The sequence below is a fragment of the Argopecten irradians genome, chromosome 5, assembly GCF_041381155.1.
Source record: "Argopecten irradians isolate NY chromosome 5, Ai_NY, whole genome shotgun sequence".
NCBI classification, from domain to species: Eukaryota; Metazoa; Mollusca; class Bivalvia; order Pectinida; family Pectinidae; genus Argopecten; species Argopecten irradians.
In genome coordinates this window covers 3,899,998-3,926,567 of record NC_091138.1, presented here as the reverse complement: position 1 = coordinate 3,926,567, position 26,570 = coordinate 3,899,998, and the positions used below count along the sequence as shown (strand labels likewise).

Sequence of the window (26,570 nt, the reverse complement as noted above, 5' to 3'; positions counted from 1 at the left end):
AAGGTCCGGTACAGTTTGGTTGTACTGAAGGGCGGATTGGTACTGATGGTTGGAGGGGGTTAAGGTACTTTAGGGAGGGGGAGGGGATCGACTGCTTAAAGGTGAAAATGTGCTGCAGATATGGTGAGTGGGGAGGATGGATAGAATTTGGTCATCTGAGGTCACATAAGGTCAACTGCTCCATAAGTATGGTATTTTGTTTCCATTTTGGGAGGAAACAAACGAGAATTTCAGGGTTTTATATGACAGGGGCACCCAAGGGAGCTATGAGGGGGTCACTAAAGCAGGATGTGGTTTAGTCTGACTTGTCATATTTGGGGTCAAAAAGTGTAAAACAAAATGTGCTGCTCCCCGAATTAAAATGAGTTATGGATGTCAGTTGTACAAGTACAGTGACCTTTAAACCTGAAGCTAATGTTAGAGCCAATACATCCCTTCTTAACAGACAGGTATCAACGCCTGTTGGAAGGGGCTATACGACTGAAGACTTCTCTTGTGTGTTTTACAAATCAGGTACAACAAGATGATTTTCATCCTGCCCGGTAATCAGTAATCAAGTTTTGGCAGATAAACAAATCTTGCTATCCCTGTAAGTGACTGTAATATCGACAGAGGAACCAGAACCTTTCCCAGTCATAAAGTTTAGTGGAAATGATATCAACAGGCTAGAAAATCCAATATATGATATTCAGCATTATGAGGTTGTCTCCAGAGACCATTAGCCTGCCAGAGGCCCAACTTGTGCATCTCTAGCTTCCTACTTAATGTGCTAAAGCATAATGCTTCGACCAAATCATCATATGATTGATTTGGATCAGAATGTGGTGTTTGGGGCTTAGGGAAGGAAATGGGCACCATTTACCGTTACAACTGATTATAAACACTGCACCTACTCACTTCCTGACTTTTCCACCATTATCCTTCCATATGATTGTATTGTTTGTTTGTTACATAAACAGGACATTGTGTTAACAAACCATCATGTTCCATTATGAGAAGTTTGTTTTCTGCCAATTTCACACCACTGTCTGTGATGAGGATGGTGGCCTCACCAACAAACCAGAAGGTTGGACACAATGTCTTACAAATATTGCTGGTCTTCTGTAATAGATAGCCTCACTTTGGAGGTTTGTCTTCTGATGCTTATCAAAGGTGTAAAGTGATGTTTTACACACGATTTCTTAACCTCTGTCAAGTATGCGTGAAGGTTATCAGTTTAAGAATGCGTTTGTTGTCAGTTTAATGGCTGACATTGTAACCAGCTTTGTTGGTTCTAGTGACGGAAGGGGGTGTTCTGTGTTGGAGAATTCTTGTCTAGTTTTTACAGGTTAGACCTAGCTTTGTGAAAGGTCAATCTTTTCTTTCAAATCTACACAACTCATTAAGTTACTGGAAAGTGAAAAGAAGAAACAATCTGCACTTTTTCTTACATGGAAGAGCTTGTCCTGAGAGTATATGGGAGGGAGAGCTTGTCTAAAGTATAATGGAGAGCTTGACTAGAGTATATGGAAGAGATCATCTAAAGTATATGTGAGAGCTCATCTATATTGTATGGGAGAGCTCATCTAAAGTATATGGGAGAGCTTGTCTAAGTATATGGGAGAGCTTATTTGTCTAAATTATAATGGAGAGCTTGTCTAAAGTATATGGGAGAGCTCATCTAAAGTATATAGGAGAGCTCATCTAAAGTATATGGGAGAGCTTGTCTAAATTCTATGGGAGAGCTCATCTAAAGTGTATGGGAGATCTTATCTAAAGTATATGGTAGAGCTTATTTAAAGTATATGGGAGAGCTTATTTAAACTATATGGGAGAGTTCATCTAAAGTTTATGGGAGACGGGCATCTAAAGTATATGGGAAAGCTTGTCTTAAGTATATGACATTTGTAATATTTTGTGACAATATTAAATTACTTTCTAATGTAAGGAATGCAATATCGATGCTAGAGAATGAGATTTATACCAACTGTAGTGGGAATATTGACTGGTATAGACTGACCTTTCATTCTAAATTGTATATAGTGGTACATGTAATATTATATTAGTGGTCTAGACTTGTTGTCTAATTAGAATCACAACTGTTGTTCTCCAAGCTACAGTTACATTTCTACATCTGGATATTTTGTTGTCTTGTTGATTTTTACAAAACGAAAGCAAGAAAGCAGGTGAAAAAAAAGGGGAAGAAAAAGGTGGTTTTGATTTTGACAGTTGTATGATGAATTTTGCCAACACTTGTTGTAAGTGGTGGTGAAAGAGCCTATCACACACTGACTGGAATGTCTTATATCTATCTACCACAATCACTACACACTTAATCCTTCAACAGATCAAAGCTTCTCATAACTGATGATATGTTGATGATATCAGAAATTTTATCTTTTCCCAACCTACACCTATTGCTTTTTTCAGCACTTGAAATATTGTTTTCAATATTATTTGGGTAACTTTGTTACTTGTGAATCATTCAGACATATAAGAAAAATTAAAAGATAATAGAATGCTTTTAAAAAGCCAACATGAAATTCATACTTATGCTTCATTTTGTTTTGATTCTTTCTGTTTTGTTCAATCAGAGAATTTTCTTATTTCTCCATTTTCTTAATTTCTATATTACTCAGGTGTTATATAGATAAACTGCAGAACTGCCATTCTTCTTTTCGTTTCTTTTCTACAAGATTACTTTTGCTTTTGCTTTGTTTAGTTTTGCCGTCAAAACCAAAACCCCCAAGAAAAACAACAGGAGGTCCAACAACTGATGGTAAGTTTGATTTGCATCCTTTCCGCGCCTGACAGCCCTAATTGTTTAGTACGTTCTATACAAGGTGTTTGGAGCACTCATTACTTAAGGCACCTTACTAACATCTCTGATGTAATGTGTAATTCATAGTCATTAGAATATGTGAACTATTTAAGTCATCATATCTTAAAAGCTAGTATGACAACTGAAAGTCTTTCATACTTTAAAGTTCTTTACAAAACAATTAGTGTCTTGGTTACTAAAAAGTTTGCAAGACAATTTAGATTTGTTACTGAAGGCATGTACAACATTGGTAGATATCACTAAAACATTTGTTAAAATATAGTCTACATTATAAAAATGTTTGTAATACATATAGTCTAGGTTACTGAAAAGCTTGCAATACAACTATAATCTATGTTACTAAAAAGCTTGTAACAGTTTTATGAAATTACTTTTAGTGAAAAGTTTGTAAGACTACACTGTATTCAACTTTACTAACACAATGTACTTTTCACCTAACTGCTTGTCAGACACATAGCTATGCAACAAATAGTTTGTGCATGCAAATTATAATTAAATTATAAAAACGTTTTTGACAAAATCAGAAGACTTTAGAAAACATTAAGGGCAATAGTGATGGTGTTTGATTTTCACTTTGCTAGTCGCAGTTACGATATAGAATCTTGATAATTGCAGAATTAAAAATCCCCCTAATAAACTGTGGATACAGTAGGTTGTTAATATGTAATAAAATTTGAAATGTTTGTGTGATTTGCATTGATGGTTGTGATAAATATGTAGCCAGTTCCCATAACTTTACACTGTAACAGGTTCAGTAAAACCCAAGTTCCTGTGAATGTAAAAGCTTTTTAAATCTAAAAGCTTGCTAGCATATTTCATGAAGGAAGTCAAGTTTAAAAGGAAAATTCCAAAGACATTTGCTTGTTTGATGATAGGGTTCTTGATGTGTTTAACAAGAGTGTAAAGATTTACTTTCTTGCACTTAAGAACTTCATAAAAAATTATGTTGGTTACTTAACAAGACTTGAGAAAATACCTGTAAGGTGTGAGAAATATTGTGGCAAGTGACTGGTTGTGTACTTGTATGAGAAATGTTTGAAGTACTAGCTCTTCTGTTCTACCTAAACAAAACCAAAGTGGCCCTTTATTACTAGAGATGGAAACACCTGTTCTGTCAGGAACATCGTTAGATAATATTGTAAAGTTAGTAATTATCCTCGTTAATTGGTAGATCTTGGTACAGGACAGGTGTAACCTTGATTCCTGTGCCTACCTAGATAGCAACAGAGTTTAATGTGACGTCAAAACCTGATAATATAAGTTAGTTTTTGTTTGTACACTTCTTATAATGTATAGAAAAAAAAAGATCAACGTAAAAGTTTTTTAATATGTGTAAAGATTGCTGTACTTAGTCTATTTTTAAAGACGCCTTCTTTTTTCTGTCTAAATGTTTAAAAAGCACTGTTTTATGTTGGTAAGGTGTCGCGATATATACAGGATGTGTTTAAGCAACACATTAATGACCAAATGTAACCTGCAGTAATAATGTTTCTGAAAATAGACTCCCTTCTCCATAACATGTATGCATATGTATTTATCAGCTAGTTACACAAAAAAATCCTCATAAGTAATGAGGTCAGAAATAAAATCTGAAGAAGAAAACTCAAGATTTGTGGCATGCTCAAATTGTGATAAAAGATATGGTATATTTATCTAGAGTGTGAAATATAGGTCTGGTTAGGGTGTGATGTAGAACCGGGAGGAAATCTTGGGGAGGAGATGTCACCGTCCATCAGATTTCAACACTATAAATTGTACCAGTACGTCCCTCACCAAACCTGTGAGTGATAGAATCAAGGTTGTACAGTTATAACAGAGGTGTGCTTTATCTCTGTAAAATGTAAAGTTAGACCGTGTCCATATAAATCTAAAGCAAACTGTCAAAATAGCCCTGACAAACTGTTAGACAGTGTCCATATAAATCTAAAACAAACTGTCAAAATAGCCCTGACAAACTGTTAGACAGTGTCCATATAAATCTAAAACAAACTGTCAAAATAGCCCTGACAAACTGTTAGACAGTGTCCATATAAATCTAAAACAAACTGTCAAAATAGCCCTGACAAACTGTTAGACAGTGTCCATATAAATCTAAAACAAACTGTCAAAATAGCCCTGACAAACTGTTAGACAGTGTCCATATAAATCTAAAACAAACTGTCAAAATAGCCCTGACAAACTGTTAGACAGTGTCATAAATCTAAACAAACTGTCAAATAGCCCTGACAAACTGTTAGACAGTGCCATAATAAATCAAAACAAACTGTCAAAATAGCCTGACAAACTGTTACAAACTAAAACAAACTTCAAAATAGCTGACAAACTTACTAAACAGTAGCCTGACCTTAGCATGCCATATAAATCTAAAACAAACTGTCAAAATAGCCCTGACAAACTGTTAGACAGTGTCCATATAAATCTAAAACAAACTGTCAAAATAGCCCTGACAAACTGTTAGACAGTGTCCATATAAATCTAAAACAAACTGTCAAAATAGCCCTGACAAACTGTTAGACAGTGTCCATATAAATCTAAAACAAACTGTCAAAAATAGCCCTGACAAACTGTTAGACAGTGTCCATATAAATCTAAAACAAACTGTCAAAATAGCCCTGACAAACTGTTAGACAGTGTCCATATAAATCTAAAACAAACTGTCAAAATAGCCCTGACAAACTGTTAGACAGTGTCCATATAAATCTAAAACAAACTGTCAAAATAGCCCTGACAAACTGTTAGACAGTGTCCATATAAATCTAAAACAAACTGTCAAAATAGCCCTGACAAACTGTTTGACAGTGTCCATATAAATCTAAAACAAACTGTCAAAATAGCCCTGACAAACTTTTTGACAGTACAATAAACCTAAAACAAACTATCAAAATAGCCCCGACAAACTGTTAGACAGTGTCCATATAAATCTAAAACAAACTGTCAAAATAGCCCTGACAAACTTTTTGACAGTACAATAAACCTAAAACAAACTATCAAAATAGCCCTGACAAACTGTGTCCATATCAATCTAAAACTAATTTTTAATCTTCTAAATAGCAATATTTTAATCGAGGGAGAATGCTGGAATAGTTAAAATTTTAATACATTAATTACTGATAAAGGTTTATGGGTGTAGAAGATAAGGGAGATAATCCTGTATTGGAAGCTAGTGTTACTGGAAGAATGGTAAAATCTTAACAGATCTACAGAAATAAATAAACCCATGAGTGTGAACATTTTTTTCTGGGGAGGGGCACTTCCTCTGGAGACTGTGTTAAAATCATATTATAAATGGTATGCTATTTACATGCTGTGCAACTACGAATTACACAAAAAATTATAATTTAAATCCACTGAAAATGCAAAGAGATAGAAAATTTACGGATTTGTCGGTGCATACATTATTGGCTGTGCAATTTAGCAGTAGGGTTCCGGTAGGAACTAGGACCAAGATATCAAGGGTGGGCTCTAGGGAGCTAGAGAATGCTTCAAAATAACCACCAAAATGATTAGAATTATTTCTCAGAGTTAATTAAACTGATTTTAGGGGAACGTTAAGATACTCAGCTCAACAAGTCTGTGATGCGTCGTTTTGAAAATTATTTTTATATAAAAACCAAATTTAATTTTAAATATACTGTCTAGGTGCCATGTGAATTTATATCTATTAATAATTTGAAATATTAAATATCTTTTTTAAAAATAGAGTAAATGCTTGATATAGGTATATGTTAAACAGGTAGTTACATCTGCTGAGGTCACATTGTACTAGTATTCTATCTGAGGAACCAAACTGCAAATGTTGTATAATGATAAAGGTTTAAACTTGTTCTCAGATAAACACTTTTCGATGATGTTTCATGTTCATTTAAATTTATTTTTACTTGTAATTGTTATTACTGTTTTGTAACTACAATGCTTTGATGTGCCCCTAAATCAAATCAGGATTTTTATGATATCATAATTTGTCCTGGTAAATTTCTAGTAACATCTTTCCTCATTGATTTTTTCCTTATCATAAAATCTAAGCTTCCTTTACCCGAAGCATGTTTTTTCTAATTGCTATCTTTGCACCAATGTTCTATCAGCATAACCTTTGGGCACAGAATGAGTATGTAGGTCAGAGGGTTGTGAAAGGTTCCTTTCCTGTGGCGGTCCTAGGCACACTCTCTCCAGCAGGAACTTCAGTACTGGAACATATGGCTGTCAGGCAGACCTTGGACAGATATCTAGAGCAGGCGTCAACTGCTGCAGATTCCTAGACAAATCTTCATGTGCAGTTCTCATCTTATTCAAATAAGTTGGAATTGGTGAAATTAACTATGAAGGCAAAGGCGATCATATTTGGGAATTGGTTAATTGGTTCTTCAAAATTGAGAGATTTATGGGATTAGAAATATTGAATGTACAGTACCCCTGTACTTTGCTTTCATTCTAGATATGTCTGGGAACATTTTGATTCACTGCTGCTATAGACATCTGCTAATTACAAACTTGTTTTACACACCTACCAGTAATTAGTTGGTTGTGCTTAATGTTTGAATATCATTTGATAACAGAACTCTTAAGTTTAACCTTGACCCTTCACGACCCTGGGTTCATTATGAATCTTTTCTTATTATAACCTTGACTCTCTAATGTTAAAAAACCAAAAGGTTTATCTCCTAAATGAATCTTCTTCATTGACCTTGACCTCAAATTGTGTAATAACAGTTGATTGTATCTGTCATATCATACTCTCTGTCATTATCTATCTGTTCATGTACCAGTAATTCATGCCAACATATGTAATGGAAAGTTGTTAATGTGATGAAACATGGTAGAACAATTGTCAATTTGACCTAAAAGTGTAAAGAATGATGGGCAGACAGTAGGTGCTATGGAGTATTTGGGCCAAATGTTATTTGGGAGTAACTGTCAGGCCCTTGGCACATTCATCTTATTCAATAAGGTAGATAGTTGGAGTATGACATCATCTTGTGTATCATTAGTTAATTAATGAATTATTCACACTTGGTTCCTGAGGTCTTGTAAATTCCTGAGGGTTTGTTAATCAGCCCTAACTGGTCTCATGTCATTGCTACCTGATTAGCCCTGTCTCCTAATTGTGGAATGGCCCTGCTTCCCCTCTCTAATTTGGTTTTAACAGAGAATATAGGAACTTGCACAAATTTTCTCTACTAAATATTGTTGTTCATATAAACAGTGTTAGGCTTCATAGAGTTATTTTGCTGATGTTGCTTTTTCTAAGGTATAGCTTTATGTTTCACACCCAACTATCATCATACTGAGGTTTCTCACAGAGTGATAGGAGATACTATTATATAATACTATGTATGGCATTATGAAATTTATTAAAATATCTTTTTATTCGTTGGGCGGGGGATATACAAATGGGTTCCGTCCGTCCGTCCGTACAAATTGTTTCCGGAGCATAACTCTAAAACCAGTGGAGATATTTCCACGAAACTTCATACACACATTGGTCTTATGGTCTAGTAGTGCCTTTTGCTATTTTTAGGTTTTCATTTTTTGCCTTTTGCTATTTTTAGGTTTTCATTTTTTGCATTTTTTCCGTAACCATGGAAACATTGCTGAAAATATCATATTTTTGTACCAGGTTCGTTTCCGGAGCATAACTCTAAAACCAGAAGAGATATTTCCAGGAAACTTCATAGACACATTGGTCTTATGGTCTAGTAGTGTCTTTTGCTATTTTAAGGTTTTCACTTTTAGTACTTTTTAGCTCACCTGGCCCGAAGGGCCGGTGAGCTAATGTCGTGGCGTCCGTCGTCCGTCCGTCGTCCGTCCGTCGTCCGTCCGTCCGTCTGTCCGTCAACATTTCCTTTAAATCGCTACTAGTCATAGAGTTCTGCATGGATTGTAACCAAATTTGGCCACAAACATCCTTGGGGGAGGGGGAACAGAACTTGTATAAATTTTGGCTCTGACATCCCGGGGGCAGGAGGGGCGGGGCCCAATAGGGGAAATATAGGTAAATCCTTTAAATCGCTACTTGTCATAGAGTTCTACATGGATTGTAACCAAATTTGGCCACAAACATCCTTGGGGGAAGGGGAACAGAACTTGTATAAATTTTGGCTCTGACCCCCCGGGGGCAGGAGGGGTGGGGCCCAATAGGGGAAATAGAGGTAAATCCTTTAATTCGCTACTAGTCATAGAGTTCTGCATGGAATGTAACCAAATTTGGCCAGAAATATCCTTGGGAGAATAAGAACTGAGTTTGTATAAATTTTGGCTCTGGTCCCCGGGGCAGGAGGGGCGGGGCCCAATAGGGGAATTATAGGTAAATTCTATAAATTGCTACTTAATCGTCCTAGAGTTTTGTATGGATTGTAACTAAATTTGGCCACAAACATCCTTGGGGGTAGGAGAACAGAACTTGTATAAATTTTGGCTCTGACCCTCAGGGGGCAGGAGGGGCGGGGCCCAATAGGGGAAATAGAGGTAAATTCTATCAATCGCTACTTGTCCTAGAGTTCTGCATGGATTGTAACCAAATTTGGCCACAAACATCCTTGGGGGAAGAGGAACAGAACTTGTATAAATTTTGGCTCTGATCCCCTGGGGGTAGGAGAGGTGGGGCCCAATAGGGGAAATTGAGGTAAATCCTTTAAATCGCTACTTGTCATAGAGTTCTACATGGATTGTAACCAAATTTGGCCAGAAACATCCTTTGTGGAAGGGGAACAGAACTTGTATAAATTTTGGCTCTGACCCCCAGGGGGCAGGAGGGGTGGGGCCCAATAGGGGATTTAGAGGTTAATATTAAAATTTCTTCAGAAAAGAAACAATGAACCTGTATTCAGAAAATTATTTGGCATTACAAACCAGGTGAGCGATACAGGCCCTCTGGGCCTCTTGTTTCTGTAACCATGGAAACATTGCTGAAAATGGCAGATTTTTGTGTAAGAATCGTTTCCGGAGCACAACTCTAAAACCAGCAGAGATCTTTCCATGAAACTTCATAGACACATTGTTCTTATGGTCTAGTAGTGCCTTTTGCTATTTTTAGGTATTCATTTTTTGCACTTTTTCCGTTACCATGGAAATATTGCTGAAAATATCATATTTTTGTACCAGGTTCGTTTCCGCAGCATAACTGGAAAACCGGTTGAGATATATGCAGGGAACTCCATAGGCACATTGGTCTTATGGTCTAGTAGTGCCTTTTGCTATTTTAAGGTTTTCACTTTTTTTACTTTTTTCTGTAACCATGGAAACATTGCTGAAAATGGCAGATTTTTGTGTAAGAATCGTTTCCGGAGCACAACTCTAAAACCAGCAGAGATATTTCCATGAAACTTCATAGACCCATTGTCCTTATGGTCTAGTATTGCCTTTTGCTATTTTTAGGTTTTCACTTTTTGTGCTTTTTTCTGTAACCATAGAAACATATCAAAAATCTGAAAATATCATATTTTTGTAGCAGGTTCATTTCCGGAGCATAACTCTAAAACCAGAAGAGATATTTTCCACGAAACTTCATAGACACTTTCTTTTTATGGTCTAGTAGTACCTTTTGCTATTTTTAGGTTTTCATTTTTTGCATTTTTTCCGTTACCATGGAAACATTGCTGAAAATATCATGGTAAATGGTAAATGTTACTTTGCAAAACTCAACCCATCTTTGTGTATATAGTCTAATATATATGTCAAGGCTGTACACCTGATTAAACAATTGCAGCCCCGCTTTACTTGAATTATACTCCACCTTTCTTTAGCTCAACTTCCTTTTTCCTGGTTTTTTTTCATACACATAAGTCTCCACAATCAAACTAACTTCAGCTTTGATATCTCCATTGGCAGGGAATCTGAATGACTATGTCCTTGTTGAATATTGTGTAAAAATTATTTTTAATTTATTGATATCTGGTAAATCATAGCTGGATCAACAGTTGACCACTACCCTGTGTATTGGTGGCTGGGCAGTTTATAGTTGACCACTATCCTGTGATGGTGGCTGGACAGTTGACCAGTACCCTTTATATTGGTAGCTTGACTGTTTATAGTTGACCGCTACCCTGTGATGGTGGCTGGACAGTTGACCACTATCCTGTATATTGGTGGCTGGGCAGTTTATAGTTGACCACTACCCTGTGATGGTGGCTGGACAGTTGACCACTACCCTATAATGGTGGCTGGATAGTTGACCACTTCCCTATGATGGTGGCTGGACAGTTGACCAATATCCCGTGTATTAGTGGTTTGACAGTTTATAGTTGACCAATACCCTGTGATGATGGCTGGACAGATGACCACTACCCTGTAATGGTGGCTGGACAGTTGACCACTACCCTGTGTATTGGTGGCTGGGCAATTTATAGTTGACCACTACCCTGTAATAGCTAGTGGCTGGACAGTTGACCGCTACCCTTTATAATGGTGGCTTGGCTGTTTATAGTTGACCACTATCCTGTGATGTTGGTTGGACAGTTGACCACTACCCTTCATAATGGTGGCTGCAGGGCTGCTTATAGTTGACCACTACCCTGTGATGGTGGCTAGACAGTTGACCACTACCCTGTATATTGGTGGCTGGACAGTTTATAATTGACCATTACCCTTTAATAGTAGCTGGACAGTTGACCACTACCCATTATAATGGTGGCTTGGCTGTTCATAGTTGACTACTACCCTGTGATGGTGGCTGGACAGTTGACCACTCCCCTGTATATTGGTGGCTGGGCTGTTTAAAATTGACCACTACCCTGTGATGGTGGCTGGACAGTTGACCACTAACCTGTCAGTATATTGACTAGACCTAGGGTGTAATGTAAAGATCTTTGAGGTAGAGAGATAAACACGGTCATCAATAAAATATGAATATGGGATTAGTAATGTACAATAGTACTTTGGGGATGTAACTCGGCCCTGTCTGCCCTGACCATCATCAGGCTGTACTGACCATCGTCCACTCCTGTTGAGACACTGCGTATTTACTAGCAATTAATAAAATCTCTATAGACTGGTGTATACCACAATGTCGTAAAGACATCCACAAAAAATCACTAAAGGCCATAAATTGACCTACAGATAATACTCTCTCCTTTTTCCCACAATAATGTGGCTCTTCCAACAATCAATCATTACCCCTGTATAATAGAGTCCCCTAATGGATGATGTTTTAAGTGAGGCCCTCCCACCAAGGATAGCAACAATAGCATGTTTTCGGCAGTGTCAGTCTACTTTGTCTCTATGTAGAGTTGTTTATGTAGTGGTGCAGTATTGAGTACATGTATTTATACGTGACTCTAGACATTCTCTTCTATTGTAGCATTGTAATGTGTGAATACATGCTTCTAGACAGGTTTTTGTTGCTTTAATGTCATAAGATTTAGCAATCTTTGTAAAATACTTCAGACAGAATCAATACTTGTCCTTATCTTAATTCAGAGTGATCTGCCCTTGGGGACGTTCTGGGTAGATCTGGCTTGTGGCTGCCGTGTGTATTTAATGTCTACTTATACAGAAAGGAGATCTACAGTAAATGAAACTATTAACATTATTCAGTAACGAACATTACTGGAAATATTTATCAGATAATCACATTCAACTCAATAAACTTCCGTTATGGCCACCCCTCCCTCTGTTTGACAGTTGCCACAACTCATTTATTAATGCACTTATTATTTTTGTTAGCTAAGCTACTTTTCATTATGAAGGTCATTGTTATTCTCGTTGATGGTAAATTGCCTTAGTGACGTTATAATTGGTACTGATATAGTCATTTGGTGGCTTCGATAGTATGTACAATCCTTAATTATTAATTAACGTCAGAAATTACACTAATTGTATTAGATCAATAAACATTGTAAATATTTGAAAGCTTATTCCCATCAATAACAATCATTGATGATTGGATACTGTAATGCGACATAATTTTTATGGCCCTAACCATTACACTAAAAAGTAAATTTTACAATAATGCTTTCACGAACTTTCAAAATGCCTGACTAAGTATTTTGTGTTACAGTTGTCAGCCATCCACCAGCATTTGTAGCATGTGGACCAGAAAAGGAGGGCTACTGTCTCAATGGGGGCGAGTGTCGAGTCATTGTGTCCATGAACGTCACCAAGTGCCAGTAAGTCCTACAACATTCAGTCATGTAAACTTTCGTCTTTTACCACCACAGAAGAACCATTAAAACTTCAATTTAATATCCCACTATTTCTACAGCTGTTTCTCAAACAAAAAATGACAGAAAAGTTCAACTCCAAAAATTAAAAATAGTAACAACACATGTTTTGTTATTATGGGTAGTATCCCTGTGCAATATTGATGTTGAACATCAAAAGTATAGATTAGCTCTGTCAGGTATCATCCTAAAGTGTTAATGTAGACATTACTGTGAGTATTGGCACTCACTCAAACAAAACACAAACTCATCATTTATTGAAAATGATCAGTTTACAAAAATTATGGAAAACATTGCATCCAGTGCATATATCAATTTCTATCTAAAACGTTTATGTTAACTTTGAAATTTTTGATTGAGGTGTAAGATGTCAGCAGAGTTGGCAAGTCCACAGGGAGAAGCTAGGGTATTAGAGGATGCAGGTGAAGAAGGGTAGGGGTACTGGACTGGTGTAGAAAGGTCAAATGGGGGTTCAGGAGAGGTGTTTAAAGGGAGAGGTACAGATATGGTATTCAGAAAAGTTAAAGAAAAGTAGAAAGCAGGGGTTGGTGTTGGGAGGGAGAGGTTAAAATGGAATATTGGAAAGGTACAGGAAAGTATAGGATGGGGTTAATGATGATATTGGGTTGAAATTTAACAGTTAACTTTCATAGTTGTCATGACTTGCCCCATGATAGAAAATTTATGGACTTTTACATTTACACATAGCAAGGTTTTGTACTAAAGTCATTTGAGGTAAAACAGTAGCTAAAGCTCTTAGATCTTGTCACAATGTCCAATAAGGCAGAAGCAAAATACAATATTACAAGATTATATTTGGTGAGGGGGTGATAAAAGTGCTTTAATGGAGAGAAGGAGTTAACAAGACTGAGGATATTTTGGTGAGGGGGGATAAACAGGAAAGGGTTTAATGGAGAGAAGGAGTTAACAAGACTGAGGATAGAGCTATGTGGTGCTAGGAGGGAGGTACAGGGGACAGGAAAGGGTTAATGGAGAGAAGGAGTTAACAAGACTGAGGATAGAACTATGTGGTGCTAGGAGGGAGGTACAGGGGACAGGAAAGGGTTAATGGAGAGAAGGAGTTAACAAGACTGAGGATAGAACTATGTGGTGCTAGGAGGGAGGTACAGGGGACAGGAAAGGGTTAATGGAGAGAAGGAGTTAACAAGACTGAGGATAGAACTATGTGGTGCTAGGAGGGAGGTACAGGGGACAGGAAAGGGTTAATGGAGAGAAGGAGTTAACAAGACTGAGGATAGAACTATGTGGTGCTAGGAGGGAGGTACAGGGGACAGGAAAGGGTTAATGGAGAGAAGGAGTTAACAAGACTGAGGATAGAACTATGTGGTGCTAGGAGGGAGGTACAGGGGACAGGAAAGGGTTAATGGAGAGAAGGAGTTAACAAGACTGAGGATAGAACTATGTGGTGCTAGGAGGGAGGTACAGGGGACAGGAAAGGGTTAATGGAGAGAAGGAGTTAACAAGACTGAGGATAGAACTATGTGGTGCTAGGAGGGAGGTACGGGGGACAGGAAAGGGTTAATGGAGAGAAGGAGTTAACAAGACTGAGGATAGAACTATGTGGTGGTAGGAGGGAGGTACGGGGGACAGGAAAGGGTTAATGGAGAGAAGGAGTTAACAAGACTGAGGATAGAACTATGTGGTGCTAGGAGGGAGGTACGGGGGACAGGAAAGGGTTAATGGAGAGAAGGAGTTAACAAGACTGAGGATAGAACTATGTGGTGCTAGGAGGGAGGTACAGGGGACAGGAAAGGGTTAATGGAGAGAAGGAGTTAACAAGACTGAGGATAGAACTATGTGGTGGTAGGAGGGAGGTACGGGGGACAGGAAAGGGTTAATGGAGAGAAGGAGTTAACAAGACTGAGGATAGAACTATGTGGTGGTAGGAGGGAGGTACGGGGGACAGGAAAGGGTTAATGGAGAGAAGGAGTTAACAAGACTGAGGATAGAACTATGTGGTGCTAGGAGGGAGGTACAGGGGACAGGAAAGGGTTAATGGAGAGAAGGAGTTAACAAGACTGAGGATAGAACTATGTGGTGCTAGGAGGGAGGTACGGGGGACAGGAAAGGGTTAATGGAGAGAAGGAGTTAACAAGACTGAGGATAGAACTATGTGGTGGTAGGAGGGAGGTACGGGGGACAGGAAAGGGTTAATGGAGAGAAGGAGTTAACAAGACTGAGGATAGAACTATGTGGTGCTAGGAGGGAGGTACGGGGGACAGGAAAGGGTTAATGGAGAGAAGGAGTTAACAAGACTGAGGATAGAACTATGTGGTGCTAGGAGGGAGGTACAGGGGACAGGAAAGGGTTAATGGAGAGAAGGAGTTAACAAGACTGAGGATAGAACTATGTGGTGGTAGGAGGGAGGTACAGGGGACAGGAAAGGGTTAATGGAGAGAAGGAGTTAACAAGACTGAGGATAGAACTATGTGGTGCTAGGAGGGAGGTACAGGGGACAGGAAAGGGTTAATGGAGAGAAGGAGTTAACAAGACTGAGGATAGAACTATGTGGTGCTAGGAGGGAGGTACGGGGGACAGGAAAGGGTTAATGGAGAGAAGGAGTTAACAAGACTGAGGATAGAACTATGTGGTGCTAGGAGGGAGGTACGGGGACAGGAAAGGGTTAATGGAGAGAAGGAGTTAAAAATGAGGATGACTATGTGGTGTAGGAGGAGTACAGGGACAGGAAAGGGTTAATGGAGAGAAGGAGTTAACAAGACTGAGGATAGAACTATGTGGTGCTAGGAGGGAGGTACGGGGGACAGGAAAGGGTTAATGGAGAGAAGGAGTTAACAAGACTGAGGATAGAACTATGTGGTGCTAGGAGGGAGGTACAGGGGACAGGAAAGGGTTAATGGAGAGAAGGAGTTAACAAGACTGAGGATAGAACTATGTGGTGCTAGGAGGGAGGTACGGGGGACCGTGAGGAAAGGGTTAATGGAGAGAAGGAGTTAACAAGACTGAGGATAGAACTATGTGGTGCTAGGAGGGAGGTACGGGGGACCGTGAGGAAAGGGTTAATGGAGAGAAGGAGTTAACAAGACTGAGGATAGAACTATGTGGTGGTAGGAGGGAGGTACAGGGGACAGGAAAGGGTTAATGGAGAGAAGGAGTTAACAAGACTGAGGATAGAACTATGTGGTGCTAGGAGGGAGGTACGGGGGACAGGAAAGGGTTAATGGAGAGAAGGAGTTAACAAGACTGAGGATAGAACTATGTGGTGCTAGGAGGGAGGTACGGGGGACAGGAAAGGGTTAATGGAGAGAAGGAGTTAACAAGACTGAGGATAGAACTATGTGGTGCTAGGAGGGAGGTACGGGGGACAGGAAAGGGTTAATGGAGAGAAGGAGTTAACAAGACTGAGGATAGAACTATGTGGTGCTAGGAGGGAGGTACAGGGGACAGGAAAGGGTTAATGGAGAGAAGGAGTTACAAGACTGAGGATAGAACTATGTGGTGCTAGGAGGGAGGTACAGGGGACAGGAAAGGGTTAATGGAGAGAAGGAGTTAACAAGACTGAGGATAGAACTATGTGGTGCTAGGAGGGAGGTACAGGGGACAGGAAAGGTTAATGGAGAGAAGGAGTTAACAAGACTGAGGATAGAACTATGTGGTGCTAGGAGGGAGGTACAGGGGACAGGAAAGGGTTAATGGAGAGAAGGAGTTAACAAGACTGAGGATAGAACTATGTGGTGCTAGGAGGGACGTACAGGGGACAGGAAAGGGTTAATGGAGAGAAGAGTTAAAGACTGAGGAGAACTATGTGGTGCTACGCACAAGGGACAGGAAAGGGTTATGGAGGGGACTGCCAAATCTTCAGTTAGACAGTGTCAGTTTCACACTGGTCCAAGGTTTTTAGAAGGAGTGCACAGTCTAACAGAGCTAATTTACATGAGGAGCCACAGCAGGATGTGGCTTTATAATACATTAAATTAGTGTAAAACAAACCATGCCAGTTTATTTCTGTCCTGTCATTTTTTAATGCTAAACATTTCAAATACATAGACACAAAAAATACAAAAAATGGATTATCTAGAGATTAAGTTTTAAATTTAATTTAAAATTTACTTAGATAAGCTTCGGTGCTGGAATTCTGTGGTGGCGAAAATGTCTAAATAATGCTTCAGAATCTTATTCTGCTAACTATTTTTACCCTCCGATTGGAAGCATGAGGTAAAAATAATTGTATATTTCTATAGCTTATTTATTCCTATAACTTTGTTTAAACAAGAATGTCTATAATTGTAGCCTGTTCTTGATTATACTTATCTGTTTTATCTGCCTTACCATACAGTCATGCACTTTCAAAAAATTCTAATTCACAAAAAAAAAAATTAAAAAATTAAAAGCCTATAGTGTAACCAAATTTTAACTTTAATGTTGACTTAATACATATATAAGGTTATTGTTTAACTTAATCATTACAATATATAAGGTTATTGTTTAACTTAATCATTACAATATATAGGTTATTGTTTAACTTAATCATTACAATTATTATTGTTTAACTTATCATTAATAGTTATTTTAATTAATCATTACAATATATAAGGTTATTGTTTAACTTAATCATTCAATATATAAGGTCATTAGTTATTGTTTAATTAATCATCAATTATGGTATTGTTTAAACTTAATCATTACAATATATAAGGTTATTGTTTAACTTAATCATTACAATATATAAGGTTATTGTTTAACTTAATCATTACAATATATAGGTTATTGTTTAACTTAATCATTACAATATATAAGGTTATTGTTTAACTTAATCATTACAATATATAATGTTATTGTTTAACTTAATCATTACAATATATAAGGTTATTGTTTAACTTAATCATTACAATATATAAGGTTATTGTTTAACATTACAATATATAAGGTTATTGTTTAACTTAATCATTACAATATATAAGGTTATTGTTTAACTTAATCATTACAATATATAAGGTTATTGTTTAACTTAATCATTACAATATATAAGGTTATTGTTTAACTTAATCATTACAATATATTATAAGGTTATTGTTTAACTTAATCATTACAATATATAAGGTTTTTGTTTAACTTAATCATAACAATATATAAGGTTATTGTTTAACTTAATCATTACAATATATAAGGTTATTGTTTAACTTAATCATTACAATATATAAGGTTATTGTTTAAACTTAATCATTACATATATAAAGGTTATTGTTTAACTTAATCATTACAATATATATAAGGTTATTGTTTAACTTAATCATATATAGTTATTTTAACAATATATATATAAGGTTATTGTTTAACTTAATCATTACAATATATAAGGTTATTGTTTAACTTAATCATAACAATATATAAGGTTATTGTTTAACTTAATCATTACAATATATAAGGTTATTGTTTAACTTAATCATACAATATAGGTTATTGTTTTAACTTAATCATTACAATATATATAGGTTATTGTTTAACTTAATCATTACAATATATAAGGTTATTGTTTAACTTAATCATTACAATATATAAGGTTATTGTTTAACTTAATCATAACAATATATAAGGTTATTGTTTGACTTAATCATAACAATATATAAGGTTATTGTTTGACTTAATCATAACAATATATAAGGTTATTGTTTAACTTAATCATTAACAATATATAAGGTTATTGTTTAACTTAATCATAACAATATATAAGGTTATTGTTTAACTTAATCATTACAAAATATATAAGGTTATTGTTTAAATTAATCATTACAATATATAAGGTTATTGTTTTAACTTAATCATAACAATATATAAGGTTATTGTTTAACTTAATCATTACAATATATAAGGTTATTGTTTAACTTAATCATTACAATATATAAGGTTATTGTTTAACTTAATCATAACAATATATAAGGTTATTGTTTGACTTAATCATTACAATATATAAGGTTATTGTTTAACTTAATCATTACAATATATAAGGTTATTGTTTAACTTAATCATTACAATATATAAGGTTATTGTTTAACTTAATCATAACAATATATAAGGTTATTGTTTAACTTAATCATAACAATATATAAGGTTATTGTTTAACTTAATCATAACAATATATAAGGTTATTGTTTAACTTAATCATAACAATATATAAGGTTATTGTTTAACTTAATCATAACAATATATAAGGTTATTGTTTAACTTAATCATTACAATATATAAGGTTATTGTTTAACTTAATCATAACAATATATAAGGTTATTGTTTAACTTAATCATTACAATATATAAGGTTATTGTTTAACTTAATCATTACAATATATAAGGTTATTGTTTAACTTAATCATTACAATATATAAGGTTATTGTTTAACTTAATCATTACAATATATAAGGTTATTGTTTAACTTAATCATAACAATATATAAGGTTATTGTTTAACTTAATCATTACAATATATAAGGTTATTGTTTAACTTAATCATTACAATATATAAGGTTATTGTTTAACTTAATCATAACAATATATAAGGTTATTGTTTAACTTAATCATTACAATATATAAGGTTATTGTTTAACTTAATCATAACAATATATAAGGTTATTGTTTAACTTAATCATTACAATATATAAGGTTATTGTTTAACTTAATCATAACAATATATAAGGTTATTGTTTAACTTAATCATTACAATATATAAGGTTATTGTTTAACTAAACTAACATTAATAAGGTTATTGTTTAACTTAATCATAACAATATAAGGTTATTGTTTAACTTAATCATAACAATATATAAGGTTTTTTAACTTAATCATAACAATATATAAGGTTATTGTTTAACTTAATCATAACAATATATAAGGTTATTGTTTAACTTAATCATAACAATATATAAGGTTATTGTTTAACTATAAACATATTGTTAACTTAATCATTACAAATATATAAGGTTATTGTTTAACTTAATCATACAATATATAAGGTTATTGTTTAACTTAATCATTACAATATATAAGGTTATTGTTTAACTTAATCATAACAATATATAAGGTTATTGTTTAACTTAATCATAACAATATATAAGGTTATTGTTTAACTTAATCATAACAATATATAAGGTTATTATTTAACTTAATCATAACAATATATAAGGTTATTGTTTGACTTAATCATAACAATATATAAGGTTATTATTTAACTTAATCATAACAATATATAAGGTTATTGTTTGACTTAATCATAACAATATATAAGGTTATTATTTAACTTAATCATAACAATATATAAGGTTATTGTTTAACTTAATCATAACAATATATAATGTTGTTAGTGACTTTAGATCTAGACACAACCTGTTTGAAGTGTTAATTTAAGGAATGACCCTTCTATATATAGATATGTCAGTGACTGACATGGTTCAGATGACAGGTTGTAAAAAGTAAAGATGTGAGATGTAACTTGCTGATAAAAGGTAATTAACATGAATTTTAATTACTAGTTAGGTGACATTCACACAAACAATTTCACTTAATTGTTTTGACGTAAGCAAACCTTGGTATTAGATGTATATAATGGTAAAGTACAGGTTCTCTCACTACACAATAGCCCTGACCTCCAAAATCAGCTTTGGTGGGGTAGTGGGAAATTCATTCTTTCAAATATTTATTTATAGACAATAGCATTATTTCTGTCTAGCTCTTGATGTTACTTTGCCACAGAGAGGGGGGTCCGATTACTTTTAAATGTGCTGTCATCGTAATACTGTGAATTGTAAAGTCCTCTAATGATAATGGTATAACAATACTGGTATATAATGTTTAGTAAGTAATGGGAGAATTGTAAATCAGAACATGGTTTATAGTATAATTATCTATACATATGTCTACTAGTGATATAACAAACCTGCTAACTCATGCTTTCTAATTAATAGTTCAGTGTAGTTATAGGCTGTGGTTTGTATTATGACCAGGTCACATAGGTTTAATTGTTATTGTTTTTGTTAACAGGTAAGTACATTGTTATGACAGACATACACAGAGGCATAGCCATTCTTATCTCTCATAGCACCAGATTTCAACACACCAAATAATACACATTTTTTTTATCTTTCCTCTTTTTTATACTAAAGTTCACTATTTTGAATTGTGCTTTGATTGATTTGGATTTGCTGTTGATGAAGGTTGATGTCATCTGCCTGAAAGTTGATGCTGTCTTCCTGAAGGTTGATGTTGTCTGCCTGAAGGTTAATGTCGTCTGCCTGAAGGTTGATGTCATCTGCCTGAAGGTTGATGCTGTCTGCCTGAAGGTTGATGCTGTCTGCCTGAAGGTTGATGCTGTCTTCCTGAAGGTTGATGTTGTCTGCCTGAAGGTTGATGTCGTCTTTCTGAAGGTTGATGTCGTCTGCCTGAAGGTTGATGTCATCTGCCTGAAAGTTGATGCTGTCTTCCTGGAAGTTGATGTCGTCTACCTGAAGGTTGATGTCATCTGCCTGAAAGTTGATGCTGTCTTCCTGAAGGTTGATGCCGTCTGCCTGAAGGTTGATGTCATTTGCCTGAAAGTTGATGCTGTCTTCCTGAAGGTTGATGTTGTCTTCCTGAAGATTGATGTCATCTGCCTGAAAGTTGATGCTGTCTTCCTGAAGGTTGATGTTGTCTGCCTGAAGATTGATGGCATCTGTCTGAAAGTTGATGCTGTCTTCCTGAAGGTTGATGTCGTCTGCCTGAAGGTTGATGTCATCTGTCTAAAAGTTGATGCTGTCTGCCTGAAGGTTGATGTCGTCTGCCTGAAGGTTGTTGTCATCTGCCTGAAGGTTGATGTCATCTGCCTGAAGGTTGATGATGTCTCCCTGAAGGTTGATGCTGTCTGCCTGAATGTTGATGTCATCTGCCTGAAAGTTGATGCTGTCTTCCTGAAGGTTGATGTTGTCTGCCTGAAGGTTGATGTCCGTTTACAAGTTGAATTTAAGACCATGTAACATGGGTGATGGTGTATTTATGTTTAGCTGCAGAGACCCTTATCGGGGCGCGCGATGTGAGGAGCGCATTCATCATCTACCAGATCTACCTATACTGGATGGAGGCAAGGGTAGGATCCCTGTCACATGTTCATGTCTGCATTCAAGTTCAATCAGCCTCACAGCATGTCATGTCAGGCTCCTAACATCCAAAACATTTGGCAAAATATTCCATATCTTTGTATTCTAAAGCTCAGATTCATTGATGTGGAATCATTTATCAAAATTATTTTTTTATGACCACATTTATTTTCGGAAACAAAATAGTACTGCATGCTGAATATATTTCTATGTAAGTGAGAGATTGACTGAAAATATATAATTTTATTGATAAGAGTTTTAGAAGACCATTTTTTATTATTATATAATTTACAATATAAGATTTTCATGTGAACTTCAAGCTATAATCAATGTAATGCATGATTTAAAAAAAAAACAAAAAAAACAACAACTTAAAAACTAAAGTTCATTATGCATGAAGTGATTATACAATTTAGACCGATTGTATTAAGTTGTTTGAGCTTATGTTACCAATGGTGACCAAGCATGCCAAGTTCGCACCAATTATATTATACATGGCCTCTTATATTAGGCTACAATAGTTATTGTTCTTGATTAAAATTTTGTTTTATTTTTTGAAAAATACTGAAAAAATGAAAAGCATGATGAAATATACTTTATTCCAAAAACAATACTAATAAAGTTAACCATCACCAGTTAATTTATCTTTATTTTTTGTTAGTTATTTTTTTTAGAATTTTTTATTTATTTTAGTTTTATTTAAAACATTCACAAATTCAGCATTCGATCAGAAAAGCATGAAGAAGGCCAATAAATAAACCATAAAGAGGACAGTTCTGATAAAAGCATGCTTTGAGAATCAACACGATTGAACTTGAATGTCACTGATTATTTTATGGCTGCCAGAGGAATGGAACCAACTACCGTCTGGTCAGGGCTACTAAACTCTGCTAACAAATCCCTGCACGTTTTCCTACACAGTACAATTCCAATAGAACCAGGGGTCATCGTCACACTTAAAGTCACTCAAGGTCATACACAAGTCAAATAAGGTCATTGAAAAACCAAGTCCTAATTTTTACGGTAATAAGATAAAATGAAGGTATGACAACATAGCAACCAAAGTTTGACGTGAGAGTGCGATCTCTGACCATTGACCTGTTGGAACTTGTACTGTGATTGGTCTGCTTGCAATCCTGCTGAGATGCTTGCACACAAGTCATCCAGTTGTTTCTTGTATATATGCCTTTTTCTTTGATTGGTTTAATCTCATGTCTTTCCTTTCTATCGGTTGCCTCTGCTAGGTGTCCACAAACACATCAGGGGATACGCTGCCAGTACAGACGCCCATTTGTATATCAAAAGTCCGAGGGTAGGTATCCATGGAAACATACCTTTGTCTCAGTCACCATGGCAACCACACCCAAACCCAACACAGTTTGTAAATAAAGACGCAAATTGGCACTCAACATTAAATATTTTTGAGTTACAATTTGAATCTATATTTTTTTCAAATAATTATAAGGATAAGTATTCAGATATAGAATTATTAAAAGAATGAATAGCAGCTGAGAAGAAAGTCAATAGTAGTGATGATCATACTGATGTTGATGGTGGATGTGTCTGTCATAGTGAGAGGGGTGGAAATGTTAGGAGAGACATGCAAGTTGATATCTCTATACCCAGGACCCAAGATGGGGGAAGATTGGGGAGTTTTTCCTTTGGCATTGTTTCATTTCTTTATCATATTGTCCATTATTACACATCCTTTCTGAGTGTTGTCATATAAGTTGATCCTGGTGTTTTCTGCCTAATTTCAAATTTTGGCAGACCTGTCCTTAATGAGCACAGACTCAGACCACACCTCATTCCTCCGAACCACTCCCCCTTTGGTTTGAGCCACGCCTTGTTTGCTGTGGGGGATATATGTATTGTACACAAACTGCTTCCTAGAAATTGTATAGAAGCTCAATATGTTACAGGTACAGGGTACTCGCACTAGATAGGAAATATAGTACTAGATCTCTCACCTGAACAATTTTAGTTTTGAATTGTTTCATGAATACATCAGTGAAGCCTTTTTAATTGCAGTACAAAGATCACATACATTGCTTTACAGTTCAATATTTGTTTTATTGTCAGTAACTGGAGGATTTGACTGACAATGTACATTGTATGTTTTAATATATTTCTGTTTCAAACAAAGTTGTGAATGTGAAGACATTCTTCTATTTCAGAAAATTTCCAAGTACAGGAAATGTCTCAATGTCTTTTCTCAAGGAATTTATGCTTTCTTGCACCAACAAATCCTAGCATATACTTGGATGACCATTGTCCTTCATGAAAAAGACAAAGTTTGTCTGGTGCCTCTAATATTCATGTTTATAATTTGACCTTATTTTGTTACCCTATCACTACACAATTTTTTTTTTTTGCATTTTAATTTATAACTTGACTAAAGAAGACAATATTTGGCTGAGCTGATGGGCTTATTTTGTAAAAAGTGATGATAACTAAAAGGTTATGGTTATATATGGGTGGTGGGTGTAATTCTGTCATTATCACCTAACTCAGATATCTGGCTGCTAAACTCGTCATCAGCCAATCAACTACTTTGTTTTTTGTGGAAGATTGAGGAAGCACTTGATTTTGACAATAATCAATGCAGACGTTTGTTAGAAGGATGCACTGCTGTAGAAGTTGGACGACTAGCCTTAATCCTGATAGGTTATATATTATATCCTAAGTGTTGAATATGACTACCAAGTTATATGTGTGTATAAAAAACAGTTACTTCTCCCACATTCCTACATTCCTGTAAACAGTAGAAGACCAAATGCCAATCCTATCAACAGTTGTTTTGTACGCATTACTCAAAGCAAATGTAGAAAACTTTGAAAATTACAGAATTTATATAATTTAATCCTAAAAATCTGCTTAATTTCACTAAAGGTTTAAAGATTAAATTGAACAAAGTATCATTGAAGATATTGGGTTTTAAGAAGTGAACTGAGAAAGATTCGAATAAAAAGCTGTTTCTAGAATTCTTTCTGAGAAGTATCTTTTCCAGTATAAAACTTCAGTCACCTGACTCCAGAGAAGTTGTGACATCTTGTTGAGCAGTGGTCAGAGTCTACACAGCATGGATCTGTTGACCTTATCTTCACTATCAGATTTAAACACTAAACTTCACTTGTGTATCAAGGAAATAACGAAAGGCACTGACCAATGGACTACTCCAAGTGTGGGTCAAGGCACTGACCAATGGACTACCCCAAATTTGGATCAAGGCACTGACCAATGAACTACTCCAAGTGTGGATCAAGGCACTGACCAAGGGACTACCCAAGTTTAGACCAAGATGACCACTGAACTATTGGCAACTATAGACCAAAGCAAATGGACTATATGACCCCTGTACATGGCTCAACAAGTTTTTGCCATTGAACTAGATTAGGTTTTGTGCCATTGGACTAGATTAGGTTTTGTGCCATTGGACTAGATTAGGTTTTGTGCCATTGGACTAGATTAGGTTTTGGACAAAGCACTGTCTAACTCTTTGTCTTCATGTTAACATAACAATTAGCTGCCAACAATATTTCTTTGAAAACAATTAGCATAAAATCTGGAATGTCGGACCCTCCAAGCATTGTTTATAGAGAAAACACTGCAAGCCTAGCCACAGAAACTGTAATTGTTTTGTCCTGCACCTGTCTGAGGCTGTTAAACGCTGATTATTTGCCTATCTGTTGTAAGTTGTTTTGGCTGCGAGATGCTCCACTGTTTAGGTTGATAACTATCATTTCAGTTAGAGTAATTAGCTATAAATTAAGGTCAGGGCACCAACCTGTACACATTGCCATCATGCCTAAAGGGAGATAACTCAAATTGTGAGCTGTGTAGTGGGTCAGAAAGCATTTATAGATATATTTTATGGCCAGATTTGGTTGTGTGTCAATAACTGGGCAGTTGTTGATTAGTGTGTGGGAGCTACTGTCAACAAAGCCAGACTCCAGGTCTCTTCAGGTAGCAAAAAGCTAACAATCTCTGTCAACAAGGCCATCTGGCTATTTCCAAGGTGGTCGGTAGGACAGTCACCAGACATCAGTAAATTCTGGTAAAACCTTGGTCAGCACATTGACTGTGATATCAATACAGATTTAAGGCACTATTTGAATGTTTATTACTGCTGTAAAGGTCAGGTAACGAGGTATTACGATTATTCAGGGAAAGTCTCGTTAAGGAAGCTGTATAAAGGTGTGTTTGATTAGAAAACAGAGGGAATGGTGATTCAGGTTATAAATGATGAGCTAGCAGACAAATCATACTTTTACTTTCTCAGTGTCTGAGCTTCAGCTGAGTAGGATACTATGTGTGTAGATTGCCTTACCTATGGGTTTGTGTTTACCTATAAGGTACATGTTATGGTCTGATGGCTTCAGTAAACATCCGGGTATCTGGTATCAGGTGTACATTTTACATATCATACCACCTGCCCCAAAGAATTCTCCAAGCCACATCAACTTATAGACTCCAGTAAAAAGAAAATATTACAAAACTGA

General features: G+C 35.8%; 1 protein-coding gene across 6 annotated transcripts in view; it reads left to right on the top strand.

Annotated features, from left to right (window-relative positions):
- LOC138322678 (pro-neuregulin-2, membrane-bound isoform-like) overlaps window positions 1–26,570 on the top strand; it is a 95,636-nt gene that overhangs the window by 52,434 nt on the left and 16,632 nt on the right. For 3 of the 6 annotated variants that reach the window (XM_069266704.1, XM_069266703.1, XM_069266702.1), the window contains exons 4-6: window positions 2,702–2,758; window positions 12,813–12,921; window positions 21,976–22,058. In XM_069266704.1, coding sequence (XP_069122805.1) covers window positions 2,702–2,758; window positions 12,813–12,921; window positions 21,976–22,058 — 249 coding nt within the window. Of the gene's footprint in view, window positions 1–2,701; window positions 2,759–12,812; window positions 12,922–21,975; window positions 22,059–23,312; window positions 23,381–26,570 lie in introns of all 6 variants that reach the window. The other 3 variants (XM_069266705.1, XM_069266707.1, XM_069266706.1) reach the window with 3 other exon arrangements.